Source organism: Astatotilapia calliptera, chromosome 20 (assembly GCF_964374335.1).
Source record: "Astatotilapia calliptera chromosome 20, fAstCal68.1, whole genome shotgun sequence".
Classification (NCBI taxonomy): domain Eukaryota; kingdom Metazoa; phylum Chordata; class Actinopteri; order Cichliformes; family Cichlidae; genus Astatotilapia; species Astatotilapia calliptera.
In genome coordinates, this window is record NC_137441.1 from 9,923,032 (window position 1) to 9,946,636 (window position 23,605).

The 23,605-nt window shown below is 39.0% G+C and overlaps 1 protein-coding gene across 22 annotated transcripts in view; it reads left to right on the top strand.

The window, feature by feature from the left end:
- The window catches only part of LOC145422829 (rap1 GTPase-activating protein 1-like), a 52,717-nt gene that overhangs the window by 20,594 nt on the left and 8,518 nt on the right, over nucleotides 1-23,605 (top strand). For 10 of the 22 annotated variants that reach the window (XM_080294659.1, XM_080294660.1, XM_080294661.1 and 7 more), the window contains exons 2-13: nucleotides 112-147; nucleotides 12,600-12,693; nucleotides 17,306-17,341; nucleotides 18,378-18,425; nucleotides 18,871-18,909; nucleotides 19,227-19,418; nucleotides 20,227-20,330; nucleotides 20,797-20,875; nucleotides 20,973-21,026; nucleotides 21,405-21,488; nucleotides 22,434-22,534; nucleotides 22,698-22,827. In XM_080294659.1, coding sequence (XP_080150785.1) covers nucleotides 112-147; nucleotides 12,600-12,693; nucleotides 17,306-17,341; nucleotides 18,378-18,425; nucleotides 18,871-18,909; nucleotides 19,227-19,418; nucleotides 20,227-20,330; nucleotides 20,797-20,875; nucleotides 20,973-21,026; nucleotides 21,405-21,488; nucleotides 22,434-22,534; nucleotides 22,698-22,827 — 997 coding nt within the window. Of the gene's footprint in view, nucleotides 1-111; nucleotides 148-1,150; nucleotides 1,301-10,374; nucleotides 10,617-12,599; nucleotides 12,694-16,216; nucleotides 16,531-17,305; nucleotides 17,342-18,377; nucleotides 18,426-18,870; nucleotides 18,910-19,226; nucleotides 19,419-20,226; nucleotides 20,331-20,796; nucleotides 20,876-20,972; nucleotides 21,027-21,404; nucleotides 21,489-22,433; nucleotides 22,535-22,697; nucleotides 22,828-23,605 lie in introns of those variants that run through there. The other 12 variants (XM_080294680.1, XM_080294662.1, XM_080294679.1 and 9 more) reach the window with 10 other exon arrangements.

Here is a 23,605-nt window from a genome sequence, read left to right on the forward strand (position 1 = left end):
GTTAAAAAATATATCAAATGTACTTGTTTTTAGGAAATGCCGACATAAGCACATTAAATTAAACATATTTATTTGGGACTGTAACAGCTGCTGTTTGTTTTTGTTTTTCAGAGTGGACAAGACATTCTCCAAGGCCAGAAGCTTATGGTACGTGTTCCTTCTGTAATAAATGACATTCCTTTTGTTTCAATAAGCAAACACAGCCAATTAAAGTTAGAAATCTTAAAGCTTTCTTCTGTTGATGATCAATGTCATTGACTCACACCAGCTTTGTAATTTTTAAACGTGCGAATCAATGCAGTGAGTAGAGTTAAGTAAGATGAATGAGCCTGTAAAAGTTAGAGCAGATGGGCAGCAGCGGGGAAACAGATACCCAGTCCGCCCTGCCATCTCTGCAGTGCTGGCAAGGTTGGAGTGCTGCTGCGAGTGGCACATGGAGAGAGGCAGGGATCTGAGCATGCACACCTCCTGCCACTGCAGATACACGACACCATTTCTGAAAGCTTTTAGGTGTGGTGGCATGAGTGTCTGGCCCTCGTCCCCCTCTGTCTGAATGCAGCACATTAAACAGTGCTCCACCATAGTATCATCCTGCCTTCCCTCTGGAATACAAATGCAGGAGGATATCTTTTACCAGCCAGGCCTGCATTACTCAGCAGTGGCTGAGCTTGTTTGCACAGGCTGTCGTCCGGCCATCAGCTGCTGCTGCCTGAGACAGAATGATTGCACCTCTTTGTAAAGAAGAAGAGTAAACTCCGGACCAAAATAAAGATGAAGAGGAGGATCTAAAACAGGACACAAAAGCAGCACTGGAGATAAAAGACTTCTGGGCGTGAAGAGGAGGGAAGGAGGGGGAAGCAACTGACTGGATGAGGTGACGCTGCAAATAGAAAATGTGGGGCCTGCATTAGAAAGCCAAGATACGATAATACAAGTTCATCAGTCATACTCGTTTTTTGGCAATCTTCTTCAAATCAGGGAATAATTCAGCACTGCTTGAAAAATTTGGTGCAGTGTTTAAAGCTACTTTACATTAAGATCGCTGGTTATACCCAGCGGGGCAGATCATCTTTTATCAGCAACATTGGCGTTGCCTGGATAAAGCAACTGTGAAAGTGCCATCTGACAATCTTTTTTTTGAAATCAACAAGCACTGACAGTTCATGCATCCAACTGTATGTTGGACATGGCTGGAAATCTGAACTGTAAACTGTAAAAAAAAAACTGGCAGCAAAACTTTAACAGAACTCAGCAAAATGCCGTGCTCACCTTTCCGAATCGGAAGGCCAAGAAAACTCTGGTGAGTTTCTGATTGACTTGACTTTAGATAATGCTGATAAGAACTGCATGATTCCCCAGCCGATTGGGGAAACAGATTTTAATATACATACACAGGATTATCTTTATTATCCTTCTGTTGTATTCATACTGTTTACAATATAGATCCAATGATTAGGTAGAATATTCTGTAATTCATGACAGGAGAGCTGACCTGATGCATTTAATATCACTAAGTCTTAAGATGAAGTCTTTCCACACTTGCTGCTGATTAAATCTTAAATGATCATCTTTCATCTGGTCATTGTGGGTCATACACAATAAGCTCATGATCCTCAAACCCAGTTTCCACACTCTGCGGGGGAGGCTTGTAATTGGTGATAATCCTGCCTTGCTAAGCTCCCTCGATGGGACGCAATGGGAGAGAAGGGTTAGTGTGGATAATGGCTATACTGAGATGTTGTATAAGAGTATCTCTCCTCTCTCGACTGAGCACATGTGAACATACATCCAAGTAAAAAGTGCACTCTGCTCTCCTATCCCTGGAGCAGCATGGATTATTGTAGCAGGCTGTGGGTTGTATAACTCGCTGCCCATTCTTTAAAACAAACCACAGATCCCACTCTCTCATCCATGCTTCAGCTCACCTGACCTTCATGCTGGACAGGTCTGCACTTTTGAACCACCCTTAGGTGCCACTTTTACTAGCAAGAAAAAAAAAATCAAGCTAGAGAGCACTGGTCTTTGCTTGAAACGTGGAAAGTCTTTTATTCTTGCCCATTAAACAAGCTTTGTTTCTTGCAAAAACAGTCTTTAAATGCATCTCTTAGATTGATAAGCTTTTCACATTCATCAGCTATAGGGCAAAGCTTTATCTGCATTCTCTATAAATCTGAATTTAACATGAACATGAAAGGGATAAAATTACATTTACATATTTTTGCTCCGGCTTGCAGTGCCGTTTATTCATATAGATTGTTTCAGTGTGAGAGCTATTAGCCATAAAGATGTCTGTCTTCTCTGAATATAGTAAAACTAAATGGCATTTTCCATCCCTCCCTTATATTGCACCAAGAGAACAAAATACAGAATAAAAAAACAACAACAATAACAACTCAGCAGCCATGTCTTATGACCTAGTTCCTAAAAAAAAAATCTATAAACCTTGTTGTAAGCAGTTCCATGTAGGAACTACTATTTTCTCTATCCTGTACTACAATTGCGAGCTGTATCAGTGTGCAAATGTACATGTGATGGGAGGCTCATGGTAGTCATTGGGTGAGGGGATGTAAACAGTCTCCGATAAATTATAATGTAGTTCAGGAGACATAAAGTAGTGCCTACATGAGACTACTTGCAACAAGGTTTCAAGATGATTTTGAGTTTTTTATAAAATAAAACATTTTATAAAAAGGGGCAATTTAATCTAAAACAGTCTAGATCAATAAATAGCATGAATTAAAGATAGGAAAAATGTATATATTTGATTTCAAGCTGCCCTCTTGAAATGTATAAGATGATTTTTTTCAGTATGTGAAACATGATATGCAACTTGCAGAAGTATGATTCTCGAGCTTGAGGATTTTTATATAATAATTTAATGCTCTGTATTTTTTGACCTGTTTGTTGAAGTTACTTTGTAAGCAAACTATATTAGACTTAAATTATCATTTCAATATGAGTATTTCATATGCATATTTAACAAAACGATGGAGCCTTGTTGTGTGTTTGTTGTCTTTTGGTTCCCTTATTGTTAGCCCTCTGGTGGCCAAAGTTAGTAGTGCATAGTTTTGGCACTTAATGAGCCCGTAAGTCAGGTAAACAAGTGTACTTGATGGGCATCTGTGGATGTTTTCCGCCACGGTGATCAAATCTGCTTTTTACTGTTTTATTCATTTCTTCCTTTCTGCTGAATAACCGTGCTATATATTTCCAATTGTTTGATGTGAGTTCCTATTCTATTTTTATGATGCTTTCTAAATCCTAGGCCTATTTCATCCCTGCTGTCTTTTTGGGGGAGGTTAGCTTGTAAACAGTTAAGAGGTGTCATTGTAAACACTCCTCTGTTTGTGTACACTGATTTCCCAAGAGATGTCGCTCCTCATCATCGTCTGACTGTCTCCTTTGCACATGCGCTCACCGCTGCATTGTGAAAACGGTCTCGGTGTCAGCTTGCTTGTGCACGCTCATCCATGTATGTCAAGCCGAGTCGTCTGGAAAAGCAGACATACTGGGAGAGCAAACTGTCAAGGCCGATCAGACCTGACTGTTTCTCTGTGTGTCTCCTTCTGTCTGACCTAATATAGCACCAAAGTGACAACCTCACCCCTGTTTCGAACCACCTCAATCCAATCCAATTCCTAAAATGTCATCCACCATCCAGGCCCAGCAGAAGATGTCTTATAAAAACATAAAGCTCAGAACGCAGCCGGCTGCTGAAGGTTGAGACGAGTCCCAGGCAACTTTGACTTGACATTTCCCATTTTGCTTTATCTGATTCGTTGAGATTTTCAGTACTTAGTTATTCCTCCAGCGATTTTAAAGTTCACTTATTTGCTTGCAAGTTGCTTTGCTGCAGTCACACTGCATAAGACAGGAGTTTAGGTATGAAAATGGCAGGAAAGGTTTTAAAGATGTGGGGCCTGTTTATTGACAGATGTCATGCAGAAATGATGAGCTAAGCCAGTGGGAGGAGGAGGCTGACTCAAGGCTTTTCTATTCTCTTCCTTCCTTCTTTCTTTTCTTTCCCAGGCCTAACAACTCTTGCATGATCGGAAGTTTTGCGAACAAATTCCTGATTGATAGGATATTTGTACACAGATAAAACCGTATGAAGTTAGGTGTCATGGACTACACTAGTAAGTCCAATATGTCAAGCACAAAAGAGCATAAAAGGACACTAGAGTGACCTTCTGTTGTAGAAAAGGCACATCTGCCTGATTGTGATTTCCCAGAGGGCTTGTTTCTAAGGAAATCTGCACAGTGACATTGTTAGAGATAAGGAAGCTGAAAATCAGGACTCATTGGTAGAGAGAACATCCTTTATTCAATACCAACTGCTATACCTGGCCTTTTATTGCCAACTGAATAGGGCTAGCTATGAGGGAAAGTGTAGACTCAAGAGAAAGAGCCTCCTCGTGCATCAGATTCCACAGACATCTTAACAGATTTATTTCGTCTGTAGCTTTTGATTTAACAAAGGATTTGAACCTTTTGAAGTTTTCAGCATATATATATATATATATATATATATATATATATATATATATATATATATATATATATATATATATATATATATATATATATTTTTTTTTTACCACCATTTGTGTTCTAGTTTCTTATTAGGAACTGCTGATTAGGATTTCCTTATCTGCCTTTCTGTATAAAAGGTCTTTTAGAGGAACAGTTCCCTGGGGAATGGAAAGCTTCTCAGACTTATCTGCTTTTTAAATTTTGCCCAGTATTTGCTTGGCACCAGAAACCGGTTCGCAAAACAGATTAGGGAAATTCATATGTTTATTTTTGTTACTTCCTTCTGGCACACAGATTAAGACACAAAGCTGACTCATAAGATCGTTTGAATTATGTTACATATTTTTTTAACATAACCTCCAGCAAAATAACATATTTTTTTCCAAGCAAGTCAGAAAGTCAGATCTTTTCATCTGGAAAAATTGCCTCTGAGTGAGAAATGACTTTACACCAGAGATAATCATCCTGCCATTTGTTTGAGTAGTTCAAATCAGTTTAAGGGGGTAGGGGAGGGTGTCCTTGGGAACACAGCCATTTCCAAGGACTGTTTGTGTTGTAATTCCTTGTGTCTCTGGCTGTTGGAGGACTTGTGTGTGCATTTGAGCAGGTCAAGTTACTTCTGTGCTGTACTACTCTTCTTTATCATCAGTGTTATATTGATATATGAGAAACAATATATCACGGCAGAATGTGGTTGTTGGGTCTGTGTCATACATTTATATGGATATAAATTTACAAAGACGTATGGTGCAGTTGATAAATGACTTGTGCTGTGAGATTGTAAACTGTGTGCACAAATTAAATGAGATCAAACCTCTGGCTTTAACTATTGTCATCACAAAAAGACACGTTGTATATTATCTGCTGTGTACCAAGCAGCAGTTCAGCAAACTTGTGAAGATACAGGAATATATAATCAAAATGAACTGAGCTTATGTTTCCCTCAAGCTTTTTGCAAATACCAAAAATATAGTCCTTTAACAAGACAACTTATAATTGCATAAGGATAAAATTGCAGAGCTGCGTAAGGACTTAAGGACCACGTACAGGATTATGCCTCAGGAACAGAGTGTAACTCCTGTGTTTTCTCTTCGCTTATTTTTGTGTTCATTTGTGACCTTTAACTTTTAGGTTTTGACTTTTATATCTTTAGTTTTATTTCAGTCTGAGTACCCCCAAACTACTTCGTTATATCCCAGAAACAGTTGTGGTTTGGGTTACAGTAGAGCTTTTTACAACATTAACCACATTAGAAGATTCTCCTTCATTTTCTGGGTTAACAGGATGACTCGTCCACACAGTTAATGACACATGAGACAATTTGACTAGAAATGTTTTTGTCAACCATCACAAACAAATGTAATTCATGAGAAAATCTGTTTGTCTTGAAATACATTTAGAATAGGACGTTTTTTTTTTTTTACATGCTCAGTATTTTTTATAACACAGTATGCTCTGTGTTGGTTCAAAGATACTATAATATCTGAATCCAACATTAATATAGCAGCAAGCAGCTATTTGCTCATTAGATACTTAATGGAGCATCTTTCACAGAAAATGATGTCACACTGTTCTGGTTTTTTTGCTGTTTTACGTTTTTATGGCCGACTCATCCATATGTGCATGTTAGTGGATCTGAGTTAATGTGAGTACCTGGAAATGTGTTGGCATTCATCAAATTTATAAAGATACTAAGGTTGACCTCTTACAGCACATTTGGAAAGTAAAACAGCAAAGCTTAGTGTGAGAGTTTCTGCTGTTGTTTTGTTATTCTCTGCTCTCTGTTCCATCCTAGGGATGTATTATGAAACCAGATTATTGGCTTAGAGGGCTATGTTGAGCTTAAAGTCAGAGTTTCCTGTGTCACGAAAGTAGCTTTCCTTTTATCTGACTATATCGCTGCGGTAACTTATGCTGAACATGTGTTTAAATCTAAAAACAGCTGGAAAACCTTTTAGCAGATTCTTTCATTTACAGCATGTTTTAATTGCAACATATATTATCTCCTGGGGCAATATATTTTATATAAACATCATCATAGGAGTTTGCATGTATTAATTTAATGAAGCAGAAAATGGATAGCTATCATTATTCCTAATTCTAATCTGCTGCTAATTCTCTTTTACACTGCTAGAGTTGCAGAACACAACACACCAAAATCACCTGTTCAAGCAACAAAATGCCCAAAACTTCACTTTGACAACAAACTAAAGCAATTTCTACGTGTCCTTAGGCTCAAACATTAGGCTATGGTACAGTAACATGTAATGTTTCAGAGCTCTAATGTGCATCTAGACCTTAGAAATAAACAGCAGCACAGAGAGCCAAACTTGGCAATAAAGCTGTTAACTTGAATTAGAATGTTTATTTTACCACTCTGTGCAATAAGGTGCAAGATTAACAATTTTCTGCAGTATTAATCTTATCATCATCATCTGATAATGTCTGATTGGAGCAGGCTGCGCTCACGGGGATCGTTTCATGTGGAAGAGTCACACGACCTTGCAAAGGGCCCGTGGTTTTTGTGAGCCTGAAGCAGAAAGCCCGGCTTAACAGACAAAGTCGTTAGCTACTGTTCTGCTAACCACGTTCTCCAACTGTTGTTATAAGTTTTGTTGAGCAAGCTAACACAGAGAAAGCCTGGCTGAGCTGAACTTTGTTTGTAGTATACCCCTCTAGTGTGGAAGTTAAGGCAAGGTTGAAGTTAAGAAGTGCAGTGAAAATACTTCTCAACAAGCATGATTTATGATGTCAATAATAATAATCTAAAAGGAAACAACCTAATACTTGACAAAAAAACAAACAAAAAACACCTCCCTACTTCATTTGTCACTCAAAAAACAAAAAAAGAAAAACAGCTATTAGCCCTTGCCCTTTTTTGTGAGTTGCAAATGAAGTAAGGAGGTGTGGCTCACGCTGGCCGAAGACGGGAGTGCTCTAATGAAACATCCAGCTCTGAATGTTGTATACGTACATCACCTTTAAGAAAGACTATGTTATTATTATAATTAGGTCATATTTACTGTTTACTCTGCATCTAACTGGGACACTTAAGCACAAAGAGTTTCATGTCAGGGGAGAATAACAACTTGAATAAGCTTACATCTCATAGCAGCTTTATTCCCCCACCCTCTAATATAACCTCATTACCCACTTAAAATGCTGTATAATTATTGAACCACATCACAATCATAGTCACAGTAGGGTTCTGTAGAGGTATACTGCAGAGATATCATTATAGCGATGGAAAGTTTCCTCAAAGTTGAGTTGCACTTGGCACTCCTACTTTGCCTTGCAAACAAATTATGTGCTTGATTAAACAGCCAATTTGTTTAAGAGTGATGGGAGGCAGGGTTTAACATATCCAAAAACAGCACGAGAACACATCCGACATTGTGCCGCAGGAACTCTGATGAAGGATTTCTGATAGACTTTGATTCTCAGCTTTTGGATTTAATATTATATCACAACAACTGATTCTTACAAGACGCCACATGGGAGACTAGGACTATTGTGGAGGTTCGCACCATTATAATATATTTCTTTGCAGCCCTCCATAACAGTCCCAGTTTCTCATGTGGCCACTTGGGAAAATTCATTGCCCGCTTCTGTTTTACCAGTTAACACAGCTGATGGAGTAAAACATTTGACATAATTCACCACTGAACACACTGAACTGTATTATATATTTAATATTAATATCTATGTAGACAGTCTGTTGGAGATATGCCTTCAGTTATTCGTTCAGTGCTGTACTTCTTACAGCTCAGTGCTGTTTACAGTCCCTGCCCGCCCTCCTGTTCTACCCCCCTGAGGTCGACCACCACTAATTAAATCGCAACCTGTGGGAGACATACTTGTTATGCATAAATAACAATTAATTCAAATTTCCGAAGAGCAGCCATCTTGCCTGCTGGAGACCTCAGACGTGTAACTGATGTGAAATGCTTCTGTGATTAAACCTTTAGCTAGCCTTTTAGGTCACTAGCAGGTCACACGTTGCCTCCCACACACATCATACAGATTACATTCTTAGCTGCTTGCAGGGCATACTTTGCTAAGCATGGTGATGCACATTTAAATTATAAGAAGTTTAATATTTTGTTGTATAAATAGAAATATTAATAGAATAATGAAACCTGCATCAGGAATAATGAACATCCTGTGGGATTTACAGGATTCACTTAGCTCTGGGATTATTTGATTTTATGTCTCAAAGGATTTTGGATTATTATCAAACTCTTCTTGGTTGACAAATAGCTCAAAGTGAGATTGGAAGACAGAGGGCGTGGAAGATGAGGACATTTTTTAGCGCAGCAGCAATTCTCAGAGGATATGATATGGGGGTAGGAGAGCAGTGACCACAGGCCATTTCAGCGGCTAATGGGATGGGAATCTATTGCAGTTTGGGTCACTTACAGGGTATTTACTGATTCTGCTGAGGATGGTGAAGCAGAAAAGATGCAGTCAATTTAAAAACAACTATCACTGTCCACAGCAGATTTTTTTTTTTTTTTTTTAAAAAAGCTCTTTGTGGCTATAAATTTTTTCCAGTTCTACTATTTTCTTTGTCAGTATTTGGTGTTCAATTATGTCTCAAGCTGTCATTGTAAATGCATATGCCCTTCATCTGATTGAAATCTGATCGAATAATCTGTGTTAACTTCATGGTAATCAGATTTTAAGCGGGGCATTTAAGCAGTATCTGCTCTTATCGGATAATTCGCAACAAAGCTGTCACATTCCACATTTTCATTTTTTTTTACCTACACCCCAGGTCACTGGGACCTTTAAAAAAAAAGAACCAGATTTTCTTCACTTAAGCGTTAAGAAGAGAAAGAGATATTAGTGTCACAGTTCGAAAGAGCATCTCAGCAGATTATTGGTAATCTGGACATTTTTCAAAGTTTGTATTAATGATATAATAGACTTCGCTCTTTTCTCTTTTTTTAACCCAAGAAGCTTTTCGAGTTGAGAGGATTATTTGTTTTTATCACAATACACAGCTCTTAATGGTTCACAGTATGATGAATGTGCTGTAATCCTTTATTATCTCTTCATGTCTGACACACACACACGCACACACCGTTTGGTAGTTCAGGTTTACACTTTGAAAAGCTAAGTAATGGAACAATAGATTGACACTCCTCTGCATTAAAGTATTATTTAGCAGGGATTTATCTGTCTATTGGTGACATTAGTCGGAGGTCTGCTGGGAACTGTGGATGTCAGCTAAGTGATGGAAACGCACATGTATCTGGGGATTAAATGAGACTCATTACAGTAATTAAAAACCTTTCCACACATGTTTTCTCATCCTGCACAATGAGTGTTGGGGGAGGCTACGATGTCTGCTCATCTCTGGGTGCTTAATGTTGAACATAATCACCTTGTTCAAGTCCTATGATAATGAACATGAATGTGCATGTGGGTGGGTTTTTTTTTTCATGTGTAGCTTACGTTGGTTGCCACAGCAACAGCCCGAGCAGGCTTGTGAGGCAGTGTGGGGATAGAAGACAACCCCCTTTACCCTAACAATCTATGCTTTCTCTTTTTGACTGCAGACTTCAGTAGTTCTCAGTTGAATGGGAGGGGGGGGTCTCCTTCTTTGGAAGGGGGATAAGGGAGATTGTAAGTGGTATTGGTTGGGGGGTTGGTGGGTGTTAGTGTCGAGTGTAGGTTTTGGAGTATCGGGTTGTGTGTGAGAGCTGCAGAGCGGACAAAGAGGGTGGAGATGGAGGAAGTGGCAACTAAAGCGTGCACGTGTGTGTGTGTGACTGGGTGGGAGGAGGGAGAGTGAGGGAGGAGAATCGGAGAGGATGCTCACTGGGAGTGTGCGATAGTCTAAAGAGCTGAGCGTGAGGCCAGCAGGTGAACGACTGATGAGAATCAGCGAGTGATCGGGCTGGAGCTGGAGAATTAAGAATAATAAGAGCGAGAGAGCGAGAGAGTGAGAAAAGTACGAGGGAGAGAGAAGCTTAACTCTGGAAGGAGCGTGGACGGTGAGTTATCCGTCCGAGTGCCGGTCACTGGCTTGACTTCCCGGGGAGCGCCAAGTGTACAGCTGCCACACCACTGTGTGAGTAAGTTTCCTGCTCTGCTCCATGCAGGACATCAGTTTGCTCAGATGACACACAGGGACTTCTTCACACGGCTGATTTTTGTGCTGCATTGCCAACCAGCTGGGGTGTGTTATGTAATTTGTTGTGGTGTTGGGATAAGGCTGTGGCTTTATGCTGCAAACTGATCCGCAGGACGGCTTACATGGTAGTCCTACATAGAACCGAGCAGGTGTCTGCGAGCAGCAGCATGTTATTTGTGCTGCCCCACATGCTTATGATGAAGGACAAGTTCGTGCTGGACATTTGTTGGACTTTACCCTCATGCATGTTATTGTGATACTTTTCTGGAGTGGTGTATGCATATTATAAATTCCCAGTACACTGTCTTTTGTAGAATAATAAGGTGTGCACAATATGACTCCTATAGGGAGACATATGCTTCTAGTATTACCTAGATTTTTTTTGGGACTATACATTTTGCTTAAACCATTCATTCATTTTGTATAATTAAATATGTGTGTGTGTGTGTGTGTGTGTGTGTGTGTGTGTGTGTGTGTGTGTGTGTGTGTGTGTGTGTGTGTGTGTGTGTGTGTGTGTCCTGACGATCTATTGAGCATTAGTTCTAATTAAGAGTTCAGGACAGCTGATGCCTTTTCCTATATTGTTCTCCCTTGGGAGAGCTCTTCGTGTGAGCCTGTTGAGAAAGAGCTTAGAAATATTCCAGTTTCATTTGCTGCAGGACTTTTCTTGATTGAAGACTCACTTGTTGTGTAATAGCAGGGCGGCAGCAGGGTGTACTAATGATTCATGCTCTGTTTTCTTCACCTAAATTTGAATGTGAGTGCTCTCAGGGCATGTGAAACCCGATTTCCTTCTCAGCCAGTGTCCCTCTTGAGCAGCTCCGACCTCAGCATCCGACCATCCACTGCAGCTCCATACATTCACTCAGATAACTGAATACTTTGTCAGCACAGTCAGCCACATTATCTCTTTGAGAAATGACAATTTTTTTTAAAGAGTGTTCCATTTTGTCCCCTGGAGTTGTTGAGGGCGTAGAGTAATACTTCTCTGCTTGCGGAGTGTCGTGCCTTTCGGCTGCTGGGGTACGCCGCACCCTGAACATATTTCATCGTAGCTGCCGTATCCTACTTTAATAATCGCCGGCAGACATACACATAATTCATGATATTATCGCTGATTCGTGATCAGTTCAGATTTTCTTCTGTGATGATTAATCGCTGTACGCATATGAAAGAGACTGAAATAAATTGCAGAAATTAAAAGGCTGCTGTGGAAACTGACCAGTTGTCGGTGTCAATACAGCACCATATTCATCAGAGGTATTGATCAGTCATCATGCTGAGAGAAAGCTGTTCTGGTAGAGATATTGAGTTTAGAACAAAAGATGTGTCACATTAGTATTGTTCAGTGTGTCGTTCTTCTGGATTAGAGATGCTTTTGTTTTGATAAATGTGAAAGTATTGGTCTTGTTCCCTGAGACCCCTGAGGTGTCTGTGAGGTAGATTGTGTGATAAAAGAAAAGGTGAAATCTTTTGGAAGTTATTGTTTCTTATACCATAAACAGCAAAGAAATCATGGGGTTTGTGTCAGATGTAACTTAGCTATAAAATTTGATACTGTTCAACAGATTTCAACCGCGATGACTATGACGCTGCAGATCAAACAAACCAGTTGGAAAACAGGATTTTGAAATTTAATATCAATTAAAAACTGATGTATTATTACTTTCTGATGTAAATTAGACCTTATTTTGTTGTCAGGTTGGAATGTGCTTCACTTAAAGAGCGATGTAACAGTAACCTAATTTCAAAAAGGTGACTTTACACCACTACAAGTACCTCGTACACTCCATACGACTTTTTTTTCTTGCCTAAAGAGATCAACAACATTTCCTGAGGCATTACCTTTTGTTGTCCTCTTGCTTGATCTCAAACTGGGTGACCTTTTCTGACCGAATGTTCTCTTCCATCTGTCTGATTTTAGGAAACAAGATGGGAGTGACCCCCGAATTTCTGCAACTCTAGAGCCCCAGCTGCTCCAGCCTAAGCTCCCATTCACCACCTCACCATTTCAAAAGGTAGGACTGGGGAAATTGAGTTTGCACTTTGACCGCTGACCTATATTAAAGACTTCTGTGTGACCCCCTCATTCTTTGATCTTTTTAACGTGTCTCAGCTGATCTTGTCTCCACACTTGCTTTTGTCTGGATGCACTTGCTCAGTGTTCTTGTGATGTGTTAGACCCAGTTTCATGGCGTGTTACTTTGATTTCTATCCTTGCTTTCTTTTGTGTAACTTGTGGTATTAATGCACACAGAGCTCTGTGTCTGGATGATTATGTTTGACTGATTCAATTAATAGAAATCTATTTTTAGAAGGAAATTGTCAGCCGGATGCTGACCATTTTTAAATTGAAGCCTAACAAGCCTGATTCCATCAGAGCAAACAAATCAAAGCCTGAATGAGTCATTTTTAAATCAAAACACTAGCTTCTTCATGCCCATCATCATCCATGAGGTGTAACCTAATTGGAATGTCAATTATGCATGATAACACTGAGTGGGGCTCAATTATTACACAGTTGTTTTATGCTTTCCTGAGCCTTGCTTATTTTCCTCTGGGTTTTCATAAGGCTAAGCTTCAGTGTGAAGATTTGTGCTCTTCCATTTCTTTAATGCCTGCGGTTTATTAGCTGTCATGTCATTTTCAGATTCATCACATTCAGCTTGCCTCCTGTTCACTAAAGCATTTTTTTGCCTTTATGAATCAGCTATACTAGAACTGATATTCTTTCTTTCAGCAAAAATGGTTTGAGGAAATACTAAATTGCTGTTATTGAAGGTGTAGGAAAAAGGGCCAAAAGTGAAAATGAAATAGGAGGAAATAATTTCAATAAATCTGTTTAGACTGTCACGTCCGTAGCAAATCTATTTTGCTGTCAGAATCTTTATGCTTACCTTTAGCACTTCTGTGATTGATGTGAAAACCTGGCAGAGATATTTTGGGATCTTAGAAACTGAATAGCTCCTAGCTCCTCGGTGATTAAACGACAGGAACAGTGTCACTCGTGTCGGATTGCTTTCAAAAGATCCCTCGCACTTTGGAACGGGCTTACAGTTTTCACAATCTGCCTTCATCTGGGGAAAGCAGGGAGAGTAGGAAGAGAAAGGGATTAAGAATTCAGGAATTCAGAGATTGGATTGCTGAAACCATCATTCCTGATCCTTGCAGCATGCACCATCTGTAGGTAAAACAGACTTACCAGTTAGTCGAACATTTTGTTTGACACTTACACATTTAAGGATAGCAACTCCCTTTTTGCACATTTTAATTGAGGAGAAAGTAGAAAAAGGGAAAGCATGGAAAGAGTTTTAGGCACAGCGTGGTAATGTGGTGTGCTGTAGTACAACAAGGGCTCAGTGGAGCAAGACTCCGAGGAGTGTATCACTTTAATTAGAGCCCTGCGAAAAGCAGGTCAATCTGCAATTAACCCCATCAGCTCTTATGGCCATTGCCTGATTCAAACTGAACTGTCCTATTAATAATCTTGCAGATTTCTTAGAGATGTAATGCAAAACTCTAAAAGTGATAGTTTTCAAATTTTGGTGGCAGAAACGGCCGAGATAAAAAAAAAACTAAAAAAAACAACTAACTGAAACATCCTACTCACCAGAACCGTAGTGCTTAAAGAAATAAGTGTATTAGTATACCAAAACCAAGAGTTGAAATAATCATGAACTGTTGTCCACTGCTCTTGGAAAGGGTTGCATGAGTAATTATGGGTGAGCTTTCTAATGAAAACATGTTTATGTCATTTACAACCTTTTTTTACTGATTTGTTACACCAGTCAGGGTGACTTTTTACAGAGCTCTGTAAATTTGAGATGTCAGGAAATATCTTTAATGGCCCTGGAATGAAAATGCAGAACAAAGAACCAGACTTCATGTGAATTTCACATTCACGTGTATCCATCTGATCCACTTCATGGAGCTGGTTGAAGTTTTAATGAGCTCTGCGAGGATGTATGGCGTTGCAGCTGATAAGTCAAGAGGAGCAAGAGGAAGCCTCTTTAATTTGTCTCTTGTCATAATGGCGATCCTATTAGCTCTCATAATGAAAGGTCTGAGCTCTACACCTGCACTGTGTGTGCTAGCTTGGCTCCCTGGGGATCCCCTCATCGCCTTCTCTTTGTCAATTTCTGCAAAAATGAGATGTCTTGTTTTTCATCAAAAGATTGTTCCTTTTTATTACTTTCATTCTACCATTGGTTTGCATAGTTTTCTAACATCTACTTTATGCTATATCCTGATTCTAGTGTAATAGGTGATCTGTAAACAGGACATAGTTGCAGCTGTTGTCTGTGACCGTAGAACGGTTGGACTCCACCTCTTGCCACCTGTCAGCCTAAGCCAGGATACAGATAGTAGTAAAGACAGAGGTGGCTGGTATAAAATTTGGAGTTCTTCCTGCAATGCTTTTGAGAGATAGAGAGCGACAAAGAGGGATCAGCAGAAGGCTAGACACCTCCAGCTTCAGTCAGAGGATTACTTCTCAGCTTTAAGCAATAGCAGGTTTGCCTGCAACCTGAGACATAAACTTGCAGATAATCTTGTATGCTCAGAGCACACACTGGGAGAGTCTGTGGATCTTGTCACCAACTTTGTCTGATCCAACACTTTGTCAGTGATGCTTGCAAACAGCGGCGATGCAGCTAGGATTTTGCCATTTCAGAAAGGCACAGCAGTCATGGAGCGTTTAATCCAAATCTGCTGAAGTCAGTGACACTGGGACATCTTTGAAGCTGCAGGACTTTTTGTCAAGGAGAATTAAAAATGGCTAAAAATATTGACAAACACAACTATGCTCCAATGGTGACAAAGACACACTGGAAGAAACCCAGCAATGTAAGTAGCTTTATTTTAGGAACATGCTGCATACAAAACATCAACAAATGACAGACAAAGTGGAGAGGACGCCTTTAAGTTAAGGCACAGACAGTCACTCCAAACTAATGACATATCTATCTATATATCTATATATATCTATATATATATATATATATATATATATATATATATATATATATATATATATATATATATATATATATATATATATATATATATATATATATATATATATATATATATATATATATATATATATATAAATAGATAGATAGATAGATAGATAGATAGATAGATAGATAGATAGATAGATAGATAGATAGATAGATAGATAGATAGATATATGAGAGAGAGAGACATTTATAGCACACTTGTTTTTGTTCAAGCCCAAAGATAATATCTAGCAAAGCAGTTCTCATACTCATAATCCATCTTATGTGTATAGATTTATGAGTCTTATAACACTTACTTCTCATACTATTTATTGAAAGTAACACAATTCATATTCAAGTTATACTTATTGTTATGTTCCGTGAGTATAATGCGAAAGCTCCCACTTTTATGAATAAATCATAGTAAATTTATAAGTCTTATTAGACATAATATTTGCATTTGTTTTCCATATGGGAATCTCTGGCTAAACCCAGAGCTATTTACTTTCAGGGTTTGTGGCGGACTATTGTTTGCACATGGTGGAGGACTTTACTCACAGTCACACTGAAAGCCAAGACACGATTGCTCTGTACACAAAGTGTTTGACTTTGTCAGGCTTTACTGGCTGAACTTTTCAGCCTTTTACTTAATTACCGAAAACCAATATGTCCACGGACAATTGTTTTTCATCATTTTTTGCAATATTTATTGTCATTATGCTCACATGACATATGCGATTTGGAATGTGATGTCCAGACAAACTGTGGTTCGTTCTAAAGAAAGGGGTCGATTTTTCATTTTCCTGTCGGTCACACGTGACGGTGAGATGTGACAAGATCATGTTCTGCAATAAGGTAACATGTTTATTAAAATAAATATGAGCTTAGACGTTGGCTGTTTTAAAAGTGGTGGGAACATCTGGCTAAGAATGTGTAATTTACCAGCTTTACGACATCTGCTCTACTGTAGGCTTTCCTAAATGTAAACTTTACCGCTTCTTTTAAGGTCAGTTTGTCCTCATGCTTTTAACAGCTCAAACACATTCCTAACCATGTCAGGTTTGTATCAAATAACACCTAATTAGTTAATTTTAAGGCATTTCTGGCATCTTTCAGAAGACTTCTACAGAAAATGTTGCATTATTATACTTTTTGAGGGGTTTTCAGAGACCTTAACTGTAGACGTAAAATGTTGACTATATAGACCTCTTGCCCTCTAAAAGTTTTAAAAAGTCTATTTGGAATTTTGTTTTGCAAGATGTTGGGTTATTAACAGTTGTAAAGAGTGAATAGAGCTCTCTGAAACATAAAGAGCATCACTGACACAAATGCACATACCGGGATTTTTTTCATGTCTAATAAGCAGTGCATAGAATGTTGCACACACATTATCTTGAATTAATGTAATCCCATCATGCAGTATTGCAAATATAGCAGTGAGATCTGACACCCTAACAATAACCATGTAAAGGCGGTGTTCCAGAGATGTTTTTTTCTGTCACTGGATGGAGTGTGATGATTTTAAAGTGTTGAACTCAGCGAACCTTCACTAACGCCTGTCAAAGGCAAACTAACCTCTGCACTCAAGACAAAGAAGCCTAAACATTGAATCTTATTCTCCTCTCTCCAGACCCCAGATTTATTTGAAATGATTGAAAAGATGCAGGTAAGATGATAAAAGATCGCATCTCTGTATTTTGTCTTGGCTCTCTAAGCTGTGCTCAATAAGCAACTAACCAGCCAGTGTCTCTTCCTAATTCTGCAACACTTTGGCTCTCCTTTGCTGCAGTACTCATAATCTCTCTGAACATGAGAGGGATTTTGAGTATTTTCAGAGGAGTGTTGTCAATGTGTTTGTCTCGGTGTCTTTGTTAACGTTCTGGTTGAAACTTTAGCTTGCCGAACTGTAAGCTCATTATCTCACCTCAGAATCTATTTCCTGGTTTCTGACGACTCTGGAAGGATGTTTTCTGTATTCATGCTTTCCCAATGACAAGACATGTGTTTTATAATAGAACATCTGTGCATTATTTTTTTAAATGCACATTTATCTTCTTTTTAAAAAATATGAATTGCAGTCACAATGGTGCTTCACTATTCACTACACTATTCTTTCATGTTTGGCAGTAATTCTTCTTTTGCATGGGACGTGACGCAGGATTGTCTATTTCCACTGGCAATGTATTGATGGACAGTGTATTGATGACTGCATCGTCTTCCATGATGGTCGGCGCCATCATCTAGCCTTGATTTAGTAACGCTGCATCTCTTTTTCTGCATCGATCCTCCTCACTCTCTTTTCACGTAGACACACCCCATGTGCAGTTGTACGACTGTCACTTATAAATCTTTTTAACCCCAAGACTCTTATTCACACTTTTCTGCAGTGTGTTTAATAAAGTTCTCTGTCACTTCCAGACTCACGTCTGTAACGTCTTTCACTCTCCTCACTCTGAGGACCATAATGGATCTTTTTCTGTATTTTTCCATCTGTCCCTTTTTTGACTTTGCTTTGTTGCCTGCTGCACATCTCTGGGGAAAACTGAGCTGTTACATAATGAGTTTGATCTTTTTTTTTTGCCTTTTGTTTATGTCACAGTTTGTGTTCATAGATTGGTTTTGTGCTTGACTTTAGGTATTTGTGGACTTCCATGCCACTTTGTGTGACCCTCCTGTCCTTTTGTAACCTGCTTCTCTTACAGGGGAACAGGATGGATGAGCAGAGGTGCACCTTTCCTCCGCCTCTTAAGGTATAACTCTTCATGTAGCAACACAAATTATTCATTCTCACTGTCCACGGCTGCTCCACCTTATCTTACTCTGACAGACATGGCAATTATTTCAGCATTCAGTATTACAACGTGTTCTTCATAATGCACTGAAACGCCCATGTTCCATACAGGAACAAGCAAGTGGGATGCTAAGCTCTGTAGACTAAAGTTCTGAAAGGGGCTTTTGAACACATAATTATAAAGTGATGAAGCATTTTATATCACCAGTGTGCCAAATAGTCTTACTTTCATTAAGGTGTGCATTGCTGGCTGATTTCTGTGTCATTGCTAAACAGATTTTCATTGCATAACTGTTATGCAATTACTCTGAAACAGTGTCCTTTGGGAATGTAAAGTCGTTATTATTTTGTTGTTATTGTCCTTCTTCGATGAGGAAACAAAGCATTTTTCTTTTTTTTTCCAGACTGAGGAGGATTACATACCGTACCCAAGTGTCCATGAGGTACGAAGCTGTGTTGCAGTATTATTGTTACTATTATTATTTTATTCCAATAAAAGCATAGAAATATTGAAAGCAGTTGACTCAGTGTTGTAGACATCCAAAGTCTCAATAAAATGTTCATTTAAGCCTCAAAAGACTAGCTGTGATCAGAAATTTTACGAGCATTCTTATTAAACTAGTAAATACTCAGGCTAATCGAATCTCATTTTAATTTAATTTTTTAAAATTTTTTAATTTTTTCTCAAGTCAAATTTTTAGTTCATTGTCTATCTCTGAGAAGTAACCTTGTGTTTCATTGCTATTTTTTATTGAAACAGGTGCTGGGGAGAAAGAGCCCCTTTCCTCTTATCCTCCTGCCACAGTTTGGGGGCTACTGGATTGAAGGGACCAACCATGAGCTGAGCCAGGCTGGAGACACGGAGCCTCTCCAGCCTCTGTCCCCGAACACTCGGACCAAGCTGGAATGTAACACCCTGGCTACGCTCTTCAGGAAACATTTCCTGGGCAAGGTTCGCTACTCTGCACATGACAGAAACACATGGAGCTGCTGACAAGTAAACTGTAGTTTGCATATTAAGTTAAATCAGCTTTGCATTTGCTGATTTGCAGTCCTGGCTAAGGGCTCCCCTTGTATTGCCTCTTCTGCAGCTCTATTTTAAACCTACTTAACTGAGTAAGTTACCATATTTAGCATAGTTTTTAACCATATCATCTGTGACATTTCGATGTCCCTGATAGATTATATTTAGCTGGATGCATTTTAAATATCTCCCCCATTGCTCCCCCATTATATTTGTCAAATTCTCTTCTATTTCATGGTTAAAATTGCAGTTAATGAGAATATTAATAACTGTACTAAGTTAGTTAAATTACTACAATTTTTTCAGAGATTTGTTTTCTTCCACAGTGATATTGCCAAAGTCATATTCACGTCATGTTCTCATTATAACAGCTTCCTTCCTCTTCAAATGAGTCTCATTGCTGTCATGAAATATTTTGCATTACTTCTTCTTCATTACAGTAATGGGACAAATAGGAAATAAGCAAATCTCTGCATAATAAAGTACAAACAGTAAGCCTGCCTCACAATTAGGCACCTCACACACTGTGGCTAATGAAGATGCATTACACTTTGCAAGTGTTCTTGCAAACACATAATACCAGTAAACAAAATTGGTTGCATGTAGCAGAGGACGAGTAAACAAAGGAACTCAGACAGGAAATGAATGAACTGGAGCACATTTACCCGTGTTGTGCACATGTGTGCCTCTTTATGACAGATACTAATGGTGGTACTAATGTATGCTGTGCCCTTAGGAACACTTTAATTACTATTCAGTGGACAGTGTCCTTGGACATCTGGTGTTCTCCCTAAAATACGAGGTGATCGGTGACCAGGAACATCTGCGTCTAATGCTCAGGTAACACTTAATTTTCATGCAGGGTTCAGTACAATGTTGCCCAATTGTCTGAGAAAATCAACAATTTAAGTCTGCCTGGTTACTTCATAATCTGAAGTAATTAATGTGTAAGATTTTGCCTCTTTTGTGAACAACAAGCTCTAGCTACAGAGTAATTTTTTACCCCCTAAATTGCCCAGCATTGACCGGACACACACATCCGCCTGGGGTGTTATCATAAGAGTCGTAAAGCCAGCAAGAGTGTCAACAGCTCTGTCATTTCCACAGAAGAGTAACAGATGGACTATTTTGGCCAGTTAGTGGGTGGGGATGGTGAAAGGGAGAGAAGGCAAAGAGAGGCAAGGGCGGGGAGCTTTGACCATGGTCCATACCGGATCATCTCTGCACCAACTGATAGATTCTGAGAAACGCTGCTTCGTGTTATATGGCTATAAAACCCACACTAATTACTTTATGGCTTCATCAGGACCAAGCTGAAAACCTACCACGATGTGATCCCCATTTCCTGTCTGACAGAGTTTCCAAATGTGGTCCAAATGGCCAAGGTAAGAAGCCATTTTTATATTTTTTGTCTAAAGATAAGCTGCTGTGACACTTCCAGCACATTCTGACATTATTTCCCACGGCTTTTTTAAATTCAAGCTTGTCTGCGAAGAGGTCAACGTGGACCGCTTTTATCCTGTCCTTTATCCCAAAGTAAGTTCTGGATCACAGATTTTCAGGGTTTTCTTTCTAGGCCCAGAAGTATGAGCTTTCAGCATCTGGTTAGATTTTTTCACAGCTGCTTTAAGCAATATCCTACAGTTGAAGGGGAAATGATGGAATTTCATATTTAATAATATACTGCAAGCCTCATATTACCTTCAGTCAAACTTTTCAGTACATCTTTGAATGGGATTGAGGTTTTTATCAACCTTTGCACTGAAGCATGTTAGCAAAAGAAAAATGAGAGAGAGAAAAGAAAAGGAAAAAAACATCTTGTATACACAGGAGAAATAAATCATATATGCAGATAAATATAATTAGATATAGCCATATACATCTTCTTTAACGTTATATCTGTGATTTTTGCAGGCTTCAAGACTTATTGTTACTTTCGATGAACATGTGATAAGCAACAATTTTAAGTTTGGAGTCATCTATCAAAAGTTTGGACAGGTAAGCAATAAAGCCTGGATGTGATCAGGTGCAAAAGCAGTGTTGTAGAAGTACTTGCATCCATTTTTAAGGAAGCTTATTATACTTGGTCCTCTGTGGTCTTAATTATGGCTTTCACTTAAGCCCAGTCATTGTGGCTGCCTTCAGCACACCCTCTCATTTTCTGAGGCAATCACAGCCCTCTTGTTTACTATGTGGGGTGGAAAAAGAGGTGTTGAGTGCTTTTCTACCTTTAAATCGAGACATCACTGTGTAGAAATCTTTTCTTTTGATTTTGCAAATACTACAGAAATTGAAATGTATTGTTAAACATGTTAAATGATCTAATTGGCCTTCTCACAAAGATAGAAAAGACCCTCTTACATTCAGGAGGGATGTTCAGGCATGATCAAATAGGCTCACTGCACAGAGAAAGCAAATCATAAATAGTGAAATGAGCCGTGGGACCTTGTCCCAGGTATTGTTAGCATCCCTTTGTTTTAAAGGAGGCATTTTTATTCAGATCATAGCTCTAGTTACTGACAATTGATAATCAGCAGTCCATCACAATCATAATGTTTCCTAAAGCCTTATTTCAAATGTTCTACCTACTTTTGTAATTAATTGGAACAACCTCTGCTATCTCAAATGCAAATGCACCGTGTCTGAACAAAAGTGCAAAACACACACTGGATACACATTGTCTCGCTTCTAGTTACTGACCCCAGTGATCTGTTCCAGAAAAAAATAACACTTGCAACATACAGCTCTCACTGTGCCACTGCTGACTATTTAGCAAAAACAATTTTACCTTACCATAATTCGTTTTCCCTTTTCTTCTCAGATATCGTCACTGTCATTAGGAACCTATCTGCAAACTATGCAGTACTCATACAAACTGTTCTCATCGTTCTGCAAAAAGCTCGCTCGCTTATTTATTTTTAAAATTAATTTTATTTGTTACAGACTTCAGAGGAAGAGCTGTTTGGCAACAACGAAGAGAGCCATGCCTTTGTAGAATTCCTGGAGTTTCTCGGAGAGAAAATTGAGCTGCATAACTTTAAAGGGTAAAGTCCTCACAGTGGTTTGAAAGCATTCGATATCCCCCATCTAATATTTCATAACATAATGCCACTACAATTTACATCAGACTAGCTTCATGAAAGGTGGTGACGCTGCTGCAGTGATGGTGGAGAATATCCTCCTAGACATGGTTCTGTGTGCTTGCAGTTTCCGCGGAGGGTTAGATGTGACTCACGGGCAGACTGGCACAGAATCTGTCTACTGCAACTACCGCAACAAAGAGGTCATGTTTCATGTGTCCACAAAGCTGCCTTACACAGAGGGGGACACCCAGCAGGTACTGTAATGCAATACCAGACTAACACACCTTTTATGATTCAAAGGATGGTTAGGCAGGTTCCCTCTGGGCATCACAGAACCATATTTTGCATATGTGCATCCCTGTTGTGCAAAAAGCCTGCAGTATAAAATTACAAAAAGAACCCAAAACAACACAACTCCCTGGTATTTGAGATATATTACTTCAGCGAATGCTTTGGTGTCTGCGTCTGTGAGCAGCACTCATTCCTCGAAGTGATTTAAAGCTGAGATGTAGCACTGCATTGCTCACGCAGCAACTTTTTTTCTCTTTTATCTCACACATTCACACAAAAACTGAGGATCGCAAGATGAAAAATGCTATCATTTACTATCAAACCATCCACAAACAGAGATAAGACCAATGCCTGTATGTTCAGCCTCTCCTGCAGCAGTGAGTGCTACATATGGGCTACTTTGAGCAAACTGTTTCTGTGGAGGTTGTCATCGAGGAAACAGCACCCCCTGGTGGTGTTTCATAGACTTAGTAGTGTAAAGATTCAGACTTTGCCTTTATTTGGTGCTAGAAATTAAAGACATTTGTGTAGTCTTTTCTTTTTTAACGCAAATGCTGTGTAATTGTCATCCCACTTAATCCTTTTAGATGTTTTCAGTTGGAAATATTCCTGGTTAGCTAGCTTTGTGTTATCAGTAATATGATACTAACAGTAATCAGTAGAAAAACCAGTTGTTTTTCCAGGGAGGGAGTTCCAGGGAGCATTAACTTTGTTCATACATTTCATCTAATGCTTGGCATT